The sequence below is a fragment of the Panthera pardus genome, unplaced genomic scaffold, assembly GCF_024362965.1.
Source record: "Panthera pardus isolate Hobbes unplaced genomic scaffold, ASM2436296v1 HiC_scaffold_11, whole genome shotgun sequence".
Lineage (NCBI taxonomy): Eukaryota > Metazoa > Chordata > Mammalia > Carnivora > Felidae > Panthera > Panthera pardus.
This window is the reverse complement of record NW_026526666.1, coordinates 104,395,277-104,407,363: the sequence shown is the minus strand read 5'-3', so window position 1 is coordinate 104,407,363 and position 12,087 is coordinate 104,395,277. Positions and strand designations below refer to the sequence as shown.

Genomic DNA, 12,087 nt, shown 5'->3' with positions numbered 1-12,087 from the left:
GAGCCCCGCTAATGCCTCCGAGCCAACCTTGTGACGCTGTGTGGGCCAGCTTATATTTATTTATTTATTTATCATGACTATTTTTTTAATGTTTTTTGTTTTTAAGTTTTTTTTTATTTTTTTTTAAATTTTTTTTTTTAAACGTTTTTATTTATTTTTGAGACAGAGAGAGACAGAGCATGAACGGGGGAGGGTCAGAGAGAGAGGGAGACACAGAATCCAAAGCAGGCTCCAGGCTCTGAGCTGTCAGCACAGAGTCCGACATGGGGCTCGAACTCACGGACCGTGAAATCATGACCTGAGCCGAAGTCGGCCGCTTAACCGACTGAGCCACCCAGGCGCCCCTATAAATTATTTCAAATGCATTGGATATTAAGTTGCCCTGATATTTTTGTCATATGAATTGTGAACAATTTTTAGTAAAAATACTGTTTTCATGTAAATACTGAAGTGCCTGCCAGTATTGTTATTTTTTTCTGGTATCGCCATCAGTAATCTTTGTTAAACTTTTTCTGAATATCCTCCGGGTTGTGAGGGCCTTTTTGAAACGTGATAGAGACATTAGTCATGTGGTGTCCTTACACGTATGGTGGGCGGAGTAATGGCCCCCAACAAAGTCCACGTCCTAACCCCGGAAGCGGGGAGCGTGCTAGGTTTTATGGCACAGGGGAATTGAAGCTGCGAATGGAACTAAGGTGGATAGTCGGTGACCTTGAGGTGCTGGCCTTGGACGTGGGGGGAGGGGCCCTGGGTTCGGGAAAGGGGGTGCCTCTAGAGGCCGGGTTCTGCTCGGAGCGCCCACAAAGGGGTGCACCCCGCTGAGCCCCCGTCTTAGTCCAGTGAGACCCCGTCAGACTCGTGAGCTGCGGAACCGTGAGGGGGCGAGTGTGTGCCATCGGTAACTCTGCTCACGATGACCGGTCCCAGCAGCAGCAGAACACTTGGGTGCCATGTTCTGGAATTACCTACCTGTTTTCACTCACACAGAAAGCCTGGCTGGAGGCCTGCTGGTCCCTTTCCTGATGACAGTAGGAATTCCGCGTCTTTTGGGTACTGATCCTTTGTCGTCTGCGTGTGTTTTCCATCTCTGTGAGGTGTCTCCATGCGCCTTTCTCGTGCACGGACATTCATGATTATACTGGATTCCAAAGACGGGTTGTTTAGTTGTTGTGTTTGTGTCGTTTCACAAATCTCTACCTCGTTCAGGAGCAGAAAATACAAAACATCAGCTCCAGGTAGGTGACAGGTGTTGGTGTTAAAAAGCAAACTTTTAAACTTTCAATAGGGAGAAGGCAAGTGATTATTTTTTCTGTTCCTGGCCCTGTTCCATCCCAGCCCCGCCCAGGCTGAGACTTGGAGCCAGGCCCGGACATCTGCAGGCTCGCCCTCTGGCCTCCCCCAGCCACCAGGGACTGTGCAACCCCCCCACCCCCGCCATTCCAGGATCCCGGAATTTGGTAAACAGCACTCCCAAGGTGCTCCCTACCCCATGGGGAGAGAGAGATCTCCATCCAGAACCCTGGCATTGGTTCCCACAATGTCCCCCACCTTCAGGCAGGACACTGGTCCCAGGACACTGAGAGGTACCAGGACCTCTCCTGGGGAGTCCTGGGGGGTCCTCAACCTGCAGGACCACAGCACACAAAAGGGCTTTGCTTAGGGATGACCTCCTCCTGTGCACAAGGAAATCCAACCAATGGGGAGTCTGACCTCAGCCCTCCCCACTCTCCAGGCCCCTCCCCTGGAATCCCAGCACAGTGCCTCAGGTGGGCAGGTCTGGGGTCTGGGAAGCTCGGTGGGGTTTTGAGGCCTTCTGGGCAGGGGGTGGTCCATGCCTGGGTCTCCCCGTTCCCCAGCCCCTTGCTGCTACAGCCTAATGAGGGACGAAGGGCTGGGGGGACCCCTCAGCTTAAGTGTGGGCTCCCTCCCCAAACTTGCAGACTCACTGCCCAGGCTGGGCCTCTTCAGCACCTTCTATTTGGCTCCAGTCCACAGAGGGGAAACTGAGGCAGGGATCAGCTGCTGTCCACGGGCCTCCCTGGTCTGACCCATCACGACCCAGGTGCACATTTGGGCTCACTGCCTTCCAGGAAGCCGGTGTCCCTGTGTACCATTGAGGATATCCTCAGCTGCGTCGTGCGGGCCTCGAAAGGTCCCGGGAGACCCCGGGGGGACACGCTCTGCAGAAGCAGCACAGAAGGTCACCGACCCACTGACCACTTTCTCTGGTGGCCTGCATTTCAGAGCCAGGGGGCTCAGCCCAGGCCTCATCCGGGATGAGGTGGGTGGAGGCCCCAAAGCCCCGAGGGGCAAGAGCCAGGAAGGCTGCTGCGCACACACCAAACTGCTCAGCGGGCCTAGGTTTTAAGAGCAAATACGCAACGGCACAAATGAACATCTAATTCGAACAGCACACAGGCGGGTTCTTTCCCTCTCGCACATCTCTGCAGGTGTGAATGCAGGGCACGCCCTTCACTTGCCCTTGGCTTCTTTGGAAAGCGTGCTCTTTCGTCCTGCACTCGTGCAGTGCACACATCTAATAACTTCAGAACGGAAGCAATTATACAATTACCAAAACTAATAAAAGCTTAAAAACACTCCAGAAATCAACAGAGGAAATACTGACGCTTTACTTATTTGAAAGCAAAATAGCCTTGTTGGCCGGCAAAAGTTCCTCTGTCAAAAGGGAAGAGCCTGTGCAGAGACCATAAGTGCAGCCCTCCCCCCACCAACATTCCGACTTTATCCCACAAGATAAAGCGGGTCAGTGATTCTCTCCAATTTACACGCACTTAAAATTCTTTAGCTTCTTCAGCGGGAAACTCCTTTCGACACACCCTACGTGGGGCCAGGCTCGGCCCCCCCCCACCCCACGCCCCAACCCGCCCCAGCCACGCCCGGTGTGGGCATGCGGTGCATGCAACTGGTTCACCTTTTAATTACAATCTTGAAATAAAAGTGACAGGATGTTTTGTGACCTTTTTATTGTGTTAACATGCTCAGAGTGAACTGACCCCTAGGCCCTGAAATAACAACAAAAATATATTGGTTAGATACTATAATTCTGGTGCCTGAAATAAAGACAAATAGAAAACTATATTAAAACATTAAAAAGTTAAAAATTTTCATTAAAGGTATTTACATGTGTATTCTGATGCCAAATTTATAGACACATTTGTTTTAAATTAAAATATTTTGAAATATGAAAATAAGAGAAATAAATATCCACAACATATTCATAGTGAAAATTATTAATTCCTGTTCCAAATTTACATTTTTATTTATAAATGGCCAAGGGATCCTACACTTCCTTCAGAATTGCCTGTCCTTTATTTTCAGTTCCTTAATAGCCTCTAACTCTGTGGAGCTCTTTGTAGCCGCTAGGCAGGGCTCACTTTGACAGAAACGCCTGCTCCTTCTGTAACCAGCAAGGCTAACCGGTCTTGAACGCATCCAACTGTGTCAATCACTAAAGTGAAATATTTTTACGAATCTTTTTAAAGTTACGATATATGGAAAATACTACATACATGTTTTTTGCGAGTGTTGATTAAGAGGGAAGAGAATGGCTCCTCGATTAGCGTTTCTCATCACTGCTCGTGTTACGGAGCGGCTCGCCTGTAGGAGGAGGGACCAGGTCGTGGCCGCGGTCTGTGAAGCCAGGAGGGGTCGCGTCACAGTTCCCTCGGCATCTGTGTTCTGCTCTGTCTGATGAAGGTTTACGTTCTTTCTCCCCACTACTTATTTCTTAATTGAGTTATTTTTTGCAAAGGTAGTTCTCTTAGTCCTATTCTTGCTGTATTTTGAGTCAACCATATGAGAAAGTGTTAGTTCACCCAGAACGGAGAGTGGTTAGTGCAAACTCGCGGTCACTAACACACTCAGGGGACGCGCTGCTCCAACGGCTATGAGGGGTTTTCTGAAACGTGTTTTCTTTCACGTGGCGGGGAAGTAAACAGGTGTATATGCTGATGACGTGGTACAAATCCCACCCATTTCTCAGCGGCACCCCGAAGGCCTGCTGTCTACTTGCCTACCACGCGGGAGAACGGAAGCATGCTGGGCCGCGGGCGGGGTGGGAAGGGCCGGCCTCCCTGGGTCTCTGGGCGCCCAGCAGGCAGTGGGAGCGCAGGCCGACACAAGGGAGATGGGACGCTTCCCAGCAGGTTTCAGACACACCCTGGCTTTGCCCCGCCGCCACCTGGACACGAAGCCCGGGAACCGCTTCTGTGGGACACGAGGGCTGGTCTCTTCATTTTAAGCCATGTTGGGGTTTGAAGTGTCATGGGGCGTGTTTGAGACAAATGAACTTAGGGCTCCGATTCGTAGATCTGTGAGAGGCAGGACAGGCCCAGAGCAGACACCCGAGCCTGCTGGTCCGCGCTGAAGGCTCGTTCGCGCGTGTTAACCAAGTGCGGCTGCTCCCCTCGCCTGCTCAAGGCTTTGAGAGAGGGCTGTTCTGACCGACATGTGTTCAGGGCGCAGGACAATCGGTGGAGAGGCGGGTCCTAACTCTGTTCTAGAACCACAGGTGTGGTTCTAGAAGGAAGGAGCTGGAAGCACCGGGAGGAGAGCCCTGATGGAGCCACAGGGTGGCAGGCTCGGCTCCCAGGGGCTGCAGCTTGGGGTCGGGGGGGGACCCAGCACTCCGCACGGTGGCAGGGGTGGGGGTCGGGGGGGGGGGGCCTAGCGGGGCAGGTGCTGCAGGGGGACCCATGCGTGGCGACCGCAGGTTTGTCTTTCCCTCTCGTGACAGCGGGAGGTGCGGGGTCCGCACACAGTGGGGAGGTGCGCTGGGCGGGGGCCGGCGCCCGCCAAGATCCGCGCGGCCCAGTGAGCCAAAGCCCTGCGGAAATTCTGCCACGTGAGAGAGAGACCGACGTGCACGAGGTTTACAGCGAAGCCTTTATGGAAACCACTCCAAGCGCTTGAGGAGAGGGCGCTCTGCTCGAGGACACCCGTAACCTGCTCACCCGACCCGGACAGGGAGGTCGGTCCCCTTCAAACGGAACGGCTGCTCTTCTGGCGACGACGGCCTCGGAGGCCAGAAGCCTGGTAGCTTCAAACCGCGGTGAGCTTGGTCTGAGCCCCGGACGCAGGCTCTTGCGTCAGCCCCTCACAGGGAGCGGCAGGTGAGGACAGCAGGGCCACGAGCGGAGGGATGGCGGGGGCGGAGCACAGGGTCGCCACGTCCAAAGGCGGATCTTAGGAGAGATGGTTCGCAATCAAGAAACTCGCTCGGTCCCTCGTGGGGACGAAGGAGACAGAATGTGGGTCACGTCACCGCTTTGTGTACGTTCTGCCGGAGCTTTTGTTCAGTCCCTTTGGGGTAGGGATCTTGCTTCCGACCTTGGATGCAGAGGTCCCTGATTTGGTCGTGGCTGGGCCTTTACCTGCTGGACACACAACACACAGGCCCCGTGTCAGCAGGGAGGCTAACACACCAACAGAGCGCCAAGCCACAGTGAGGGCATGGCGGCCAGGTGTCGTCAGGCCCTGGGGAGAAGCAGAGCGCCAGCGGGGTCTGCAGGGGGCAGCACAGCGGCCACTCGGTCCACAGGTGGCCCGGCTGAGCGGGGCACGTGTGGGAGCTGGCTGCCGGGCTGAGGAGCAGGGCTCGTGCGTCCCCAACGGGCTCAGAGGAGACGCCTGGCCCGAGGGCGGGAAGAAAGAGAACTTGCTCATTTGCCCGGGTGTCGGCTGTAGAGACTCAGCTCCAGAAACGAAGAAAACGAGCAGCCACGCGACTACAGCTTCGCTTCCGGGCTGAGTCGCCCCGGGCAGGCGCCCCCTCCAGGTACCCATATTCCCTCCGTTATGAGAGAGGTGGCAGGGTGCGGGGTGGGGGGGGGGGGGGGCGTCAGCCACACTCAGCCCTCGCCGGGTATCTGGCAGGTGGAGCCCAGAGCCCACATCCCGTCACACTCGTTTTTATTACTCTCTCACTTATTAACGCCCCTGAAGTAAGAACGTCCGTCCAACGGTTTTTCGTCAGGAAGAATTTTCTAACGAAAAACGTCCTGCTTTCCTGTCGGCGTTCTCAACCTAACACAAAGTAGCTGCAATTACAATTTACGAGGCAGGGAGCGGAGAGATCTGTGAGTCTGCTATCCGTCTGTTTCCGAGCGCTCTGCTTTGGCGATGCAGAGCCGGGAGCAGGGGCGTGCGCCCGAAGGACGCGGCGGGAGCCCTGAGGCAAGAGCGTGGTGCTGACGACAAGAGGTCTGGGCACACATCAGCCTACTCGCTAAGGGAGGGAAGCACGTCCGTGTGACCCCAGAGGTGCGGGGGCCCCGCCACGCGGCACCCACGTGCAGCAAGGCCCCAGACCTCACCTGGCGGCAGAGCCTTGTGCAGCACGTGCGTCTTGCGCAGGTTCATGGTGCAGCCGGCGGGGCCCATGAGGTGAGCCTTCCACGCCTGGAACAAAAGAGGAGGCACACGCCGCGTCAACCGGCGACCGAGAGGGAGCAGACGAGCTGAGCTCCTGTCAGAGCTGAAACCAGAGGCGGCCGCATCTCACATCCTGGCGCGGCACGCGGAGCCCCTCGGTCGTCACCTCCGAGCACGGCGCGCTCGGACTGTTGTCACATAAGCACGTGCACGTGTGTGGATTCGGGGAGTACACGGGGCAGGGTGACCTCCAGGAGCGGGGAGTGGCCCCTGGCTGCCAGCCGGCAGAAAACAGGGACCCCGGTCCTGTAGTGACAGAAGAATTCTGCCGGCACTGGGGGAGCTCGGGAGACCCCCTCCCCCCCCAGCCGGGCCCATGGATGAGAACGCGGCCCAGTCGACGTGTCACTGCGGCCTGGTGACTCCTGGAGCAGAGGACCCGTTCAGTTGTGCCCACGACTCCTGCCCCACAGAAACTGACATCACAGAAGGATGTTTGAGCCGCCAAGCGTGTGGTGACTGGCTGCAGGCATGGACCGCTGAACCGAGAGCAAGCAGAGAAGTCCGAGAGGCCCGCTGACGGCCTTGGAGCCGCGAGCTGTCGGACGCCGGGGGACACAACTGCCAGGAGGAGAGGGGCTGAGGTCCGCATCGCACGGAGCAGGAGATGACAGCAGCCACACACAGGGACCGGGTGTCCCGTGACAGCTAGTGTCACGGTAGAAATCAGACCCCGGACACAAAGCCTGAGTTTCACACGCGAACGGAGAGAAGGCGTGTGCACGTGAGGACTACTTACACGACTTTTAAAAGGGAAAACCACTAAAAACGGCCCTGTTAGGAAGGAGGGGTGGTGGGCAGGGGCAGGCACTGCAGCTGCTCTCTGTTCTTCTGTGCATATGTCCCATTTTACAGACTTCAGAACTAGTCGAGTGCTTTATATAATTACAGGACTTAATTTTACCCCCCCCCCCAAAAACCAAATACACAATAAAGCAAGTGACCGTAAACGCACTGTGGCCGTGAAACAGCTCGTGGACCCCCCACTGCCAGGGGACACGGAAAGGATGTGAACAGGGACTCACGGCCCCGAGTTTGGGCACTGCCGCCAGGCACGTGCTGCGTGTGGGGTCGCGCAGTGCGCGTGCACGACGGGCGGCAGGCGGGTCTGGCATCTCCGGGGCTCTGAGAACCCAACCCTTGGGCTGGGGAAAGGGGACACCGGGAGACACAGGATGCGTCGGAAATGTTCGGCTGAACTCACGAGGTGGTCATGTCAGCATTTTCACACGGCTCCATCCACCGGGAAGGCCAGCGACAGTGACCAACTCGGTGGCTGTGAGCACGGGAGACACCGATGCTGTTCTAAAATATCCATTTCCACCGGAGGGAGCCCAGGTCCGGGGCCGGCCTGGGCAGGGTCAGCATGGAGCGGGCAGAGTGTGACAACAGCCAGGGGGTGCCGAGAACACCGGGGTCCGAACAACAAGGCCAGGAGCCTGAGAGGCCGCGCTGGCCACAGACCAGGCGACTCAGGCCTCAGAGAGGCTGCAGGACACCGGTTGAGTCTGCGTGTTTACGACACTAAGGGACACGCTGGTGAGCGGCTTGCTCCTGTGCAGCCCGTGGACCGTGCGGGAGGCACACACGTTCTCGCCCGGGGGCGACTGCAGGGCAGAGGGAGGAACGCTTCTCTCGCAAGTGGCGGCCCAGCTGACGACTGCAGGGTGGCAGGCTGGCCTGCGTGGACCTGACGGTCCCTGACGGTCGTGGGGTGTGCCCGGGCACGGAAGGGCGGGCCACTGGCTAAGAAGCGGCTGCGGGCAAGTCTGAGGTTTAAACGGACCCGGGCGGGAACGACCTCTTAACGGTGCCGGGAGGGAGGCCATCCGCAAACCCAGCCCACGGGAAACCCAGCCCACGGGAAACCCTGCCAGGCAGACCGCTTTTCACCAAACTCTAAAACAGAGCACACGGAGGAGGCTACTTAGAAACACATCCAGCAGTCTCCGCGTGCGGCCTCCGCGGGGGCCGGGACACTGACCCCGAGGGGAGGCTGGGGGACGCTCTCGAGAGCGCCTCCACGAGCACTGTTTCCGGAGCCCCACGGCAGAGCATTTCCAGAGGAAGCGACGTGCCGTCTGGCTGCACCCCAGCGTGGCCTGGGCGGGGAGCCGCAGCTGGGTGCAGATGGGGCAGGGGTGGCTGTGAGCCCACGGCCACGCGAGCCGGCGATGGGGCGTGAGGGGCGCCTGCGGGCCCCTCTGCTCTGCCGCGCACTGTGTTGTGTATCTGACGTTTTCTGAGAGAGGGACGACGGGCCTGGGACGACGGCATGGGCACAGGGCCGTCTGCTACGTGCTCTCGGAGGTCGAGGGCGAGCTACAGAGCACGGCTGGGTCTGAGCCGTCTCGTGGGCACATCCCAGACGGCTGGGGCAGGGAGAGCCCGCGGCGGGACCCGTGGGGAACTGCAGGTGCAGCGGCTAAGGGGGCTGGAGCGGAAGCGGTGGAGCCAGAGGCAGGTCCCCAGGACCGCCCTGCCTGGCACGTGGAGGACATCGCCACTGTCGTGTCAGCTGAACCACCGACACGAGCCTCAGACCTGCTCTGGTCAGAGCAGGGGGCCCAGGGAGGAGGGGGGCGGGAACCGGAAGCCAGAGTCGCCGGCGCCGGGGAAGGGAGGAGAGCTGGCAGTCGTCTGCGAGGTAGGACCCCCCAACTGCACTGGGCTGGACGGCAGTAATGAGAAGAGACCCGCACGTCTGGCCCAGACGCCACTCAGGGCCCCAGCGCACAGAGGGGTGCCGCGCCTAGACAGAGGCGAAAGCCCCTCGCGCTCGCCCACCCAGAGCTGAGGCCCCCGCAGAGGGTCCACGGCGCTATGGGAGGGAGAACTCACAGGAGAAGGCAGGTGACAGAGTGTCAGGCGGACCTGAAGCGGGACCGGGGGTGCTCCCCGAACACTCACGGTCCCCCACCCGCGGCCCAGCCCCGACAGCCTCGTCGCCGGGTCAGCCCCGGGTAGGGTCACGCTCGAGTTAGGTCCTCACCTCCTCCCCTGGTGAGAAGTTCTCGTGGCACAGAGGACAGCGGTTTGCCAGCTTCTCCGGTTTGGCGGCTGAAACGGCATCAGCAGGACAAGGCTCAGCTCCTCCCGAGACCTGAGCCAGGAGCTATAGACGCGGGGTGGGCCAGCCCTCCACGCGGGGCCTCCCCAGGCAGGGCCCGGGGGCACAGCGGGCACCGAGGGGTCTGGGCGGGGGCCGAGCGGGCACTCACGATTACAGTCCTTTGCTTTTATGTGTCTGGGCAGCTCTTCCTTCAGAACAGCCTCGTTGCAGCGGTAACACTTTCCAAACCCGTCTTTCTTGTCGCATTCTGTCAGCAGGTGCTCCGTCAGGCTGGAGATCTCGACCACCTGCATCCAGAAATGCAGAAGGAAGCAGGGTGCTGAGCGCACGGGGCGCGTGCGGCCCCACCTTGCACTTGTTCCCCAGGGCCGGAACACGCACAGCTCTTCTCTCACTTGGTCCTGACCCTGCCGGCCCCAGGGGGCTTCCTCGGGCGCTCACTATACTCTGATGAAGACCCGGTGCCCCTCGTGTGTCCCTCCTCGTGTTATGGTGGTAGCGCACAGAGGACACTGCCAAGGGGGGGGGGACGGAGGAGCGACGGCTAACCCCCGCAGCACACGCAGGAAGCCGCGGAACAGCTTAGCCGTGTGGCCTCTGGTTCAAATCCCGCCTCCCTGTTGCTTGTAAGAATGTGCAGAGACGGGGTCACAAAAAGACTGTTAGGAGAGTCTCTCACCACCCAGGCACGTTCAGCAGGAGTGACCACTATGCATGGACTCATACACCTGCTGGGAATCCAGCCAACACGGGCTGGGAGTTGGGGGGAGGCTAGAAGTCTGCACTGCCAGGCTGTGGGGGGTGGGGTGGGGGGCTCTGTCTACTTGAGAGCTGCTGTGTAGCCTGCAAGAGCCCCAAGGTAGAGGCCAGAAGTTCATTCTCCTCCTTTATTAAAAGGAAGGCCTTACTGCATCACAGGAGACCTGCAAATCCGGGGGTGGGAGTTTTCTTAAACAAGATACACAACGCGTAAACCACGGGCAAGACGAACAAGGCGGACAGCGTTTAAACTTAAAAGACACGCTGGGGTGACAAACAGGCCAGACCCCAAGCGGGAGAGGGCAACTATGGCACCTGGGGCTGGCCAAGGACTCCGGTCCGTGCACCTGAAGCGTGACTACAGATCAGTAAAGCGGGACCGGCAACGCGATTCAAAACGTGAGCAAGAGACTGGAAGCTATTTTATACAAGAGGGCACTCGGGTGGCCGAGAGACGGATGGACAGGGGCCGCACCTCACTGTGGGCAGGAACCACGGAGCTGGCGAGGATGTGGCACGGCCCCCCACGCCCTTAAGACCCCTCCGGAGCACGGCCTGAGTCAGCCCCGCAGCCCAGCGCGGGCTTGCCCAGCCACTCCGCCCCCGGGGGTGCACCCAGAAAGGCGCGTTCGCAGGCGCCCTGGGAGCGGATACAAGAATGTCTGTGGCAGCGTTACTCGTGATAGGCTCTAACTGGACGCAACCTGAGTTCCAAAAACAGTAGGATGGAGGGATGAATCGTGCACTGCTCAAACAACGGAACACTATAAAGCTGGAAGACCAACCTGACATAAAGTAGGTACATTTTGTAGGGTTCTATCACGTAAACCCGAAACGCAAGCAACACTAACTTGTGGTGTCAGAAATCAGGATGGTGGGGTGACTCAGGGCGGGGGGAGGTGGTGCACTTTGAGGGGCCTGGGTGCTGGGGACACGGGTGTGTTATTTTGTGGGGGCCCCGCGGGCTCTCACACTCATGGCTTTGCGGACGGGCACCTCCTGTCACGTGCTTCGCAGATGCCGCGTTCTCTGCAGACGGAGGGGCTGCAGCGACCCTGCACTGACGGGGTCATTCGCCACCACTGTCCCAGCGGCATTTGCGCACTTTGCGTCCGTATCACATTTCAGTCATTCTTGCAACACGTCAAACGTTTTCACTGTCGTACGTGTGACGGTGACCTGTGATCGGCGAATAGGACTTTGCCAGAAGCCCAAATGCCGGCCAGCGTTTTTTAGTACGTGTGTGACGCACGCACGTCCTTTTTTAGGTGCGGCTCATACGCTGGACAGACCACAGGCCACAGCACACGTAGCTTCCCCGCGCCCCGGGAAGCCACGAAGGTCACGTGACTCGCTTTCTTGCGCCCCGTGTGTTCCCGGGGTGGTCCGGAACGGAACCCCGCCGCTGAGGTGCGCCTGCACGTTTACGTACGTGGGACACGGCTCGCTTAAAATAGCGGAAAACGTAAGAAAACGGGGTGACAGCCATCCAGCCACCTTCCCCGCGACTTCTCCCCGGGGAGCGCTACACGCGGGGCGGGTCTGTGAGGGGCCGTGGAGGGGCCGCGTGCGGCCGGGCGCCTGACCTGCCTGCAGCAGGCGCATCTTGTCAGCATGAGGCAGCGCTTCCAGTAGTGGAGGTCCAGGCCCTCCTCCGTGAAGGACTCACTCCTCTCCCCACAGAAGATACATAAACTGAAACGAGACAGCAGCGAGAGATGAGGCGCGGAGGGGCCTGGACGCACGCGCGCCCTCGCCTTCCCTGGGCGGCCCCGCTGCCCTGGCAGGAGGCTCCGGCGGTG

The 12,087-nt window shown here is 58.9% G+C and overlaps 1 protein-coding gene across 2 annotated transcripts in view; it reads right to left on the bottom strand.

Annotated features, from left to right (window-relative positions):
- Window positions 1–2,967: 2,967 nt before the first annotated feature.
- The window catches only part of CEP104 (centrosomal protein 104), a 35,545-nt gene continuing 26,425 nt past the window's right edge, over window positions 2,968–12,087 (bottom strand). For both annotated transcript variants that reach the window (XM_053899072.1, XM_053899073.1), the window contains 5 exons: window positions 11,872–11,980; window positions 9,675–9,813; window positions 9,446–9,513; window positions 6,336–6,420; window positions 2,968–5,396 (listed from right to left, as the gene is read on the bottom strand). In XM_053899072.1, coding sequence (XP_053755047.1) covers window positions 5,281–5,396; window positions 6,336–6,420; window positions 9,446–9,513; window positions 9,675–9,813; window positions 11,872–11,980 — 517 coding nt within the window. In that variant the 3' untranslated portion in view covers window positions 2,968–5,280. The remainder of the gene's footprint in view (window positions 5,397–6,335; window positions 6,421–9,445; window positions 9,514–9,674; window positions 9,814–11,871; window positions 11,981–12,087) is intronic.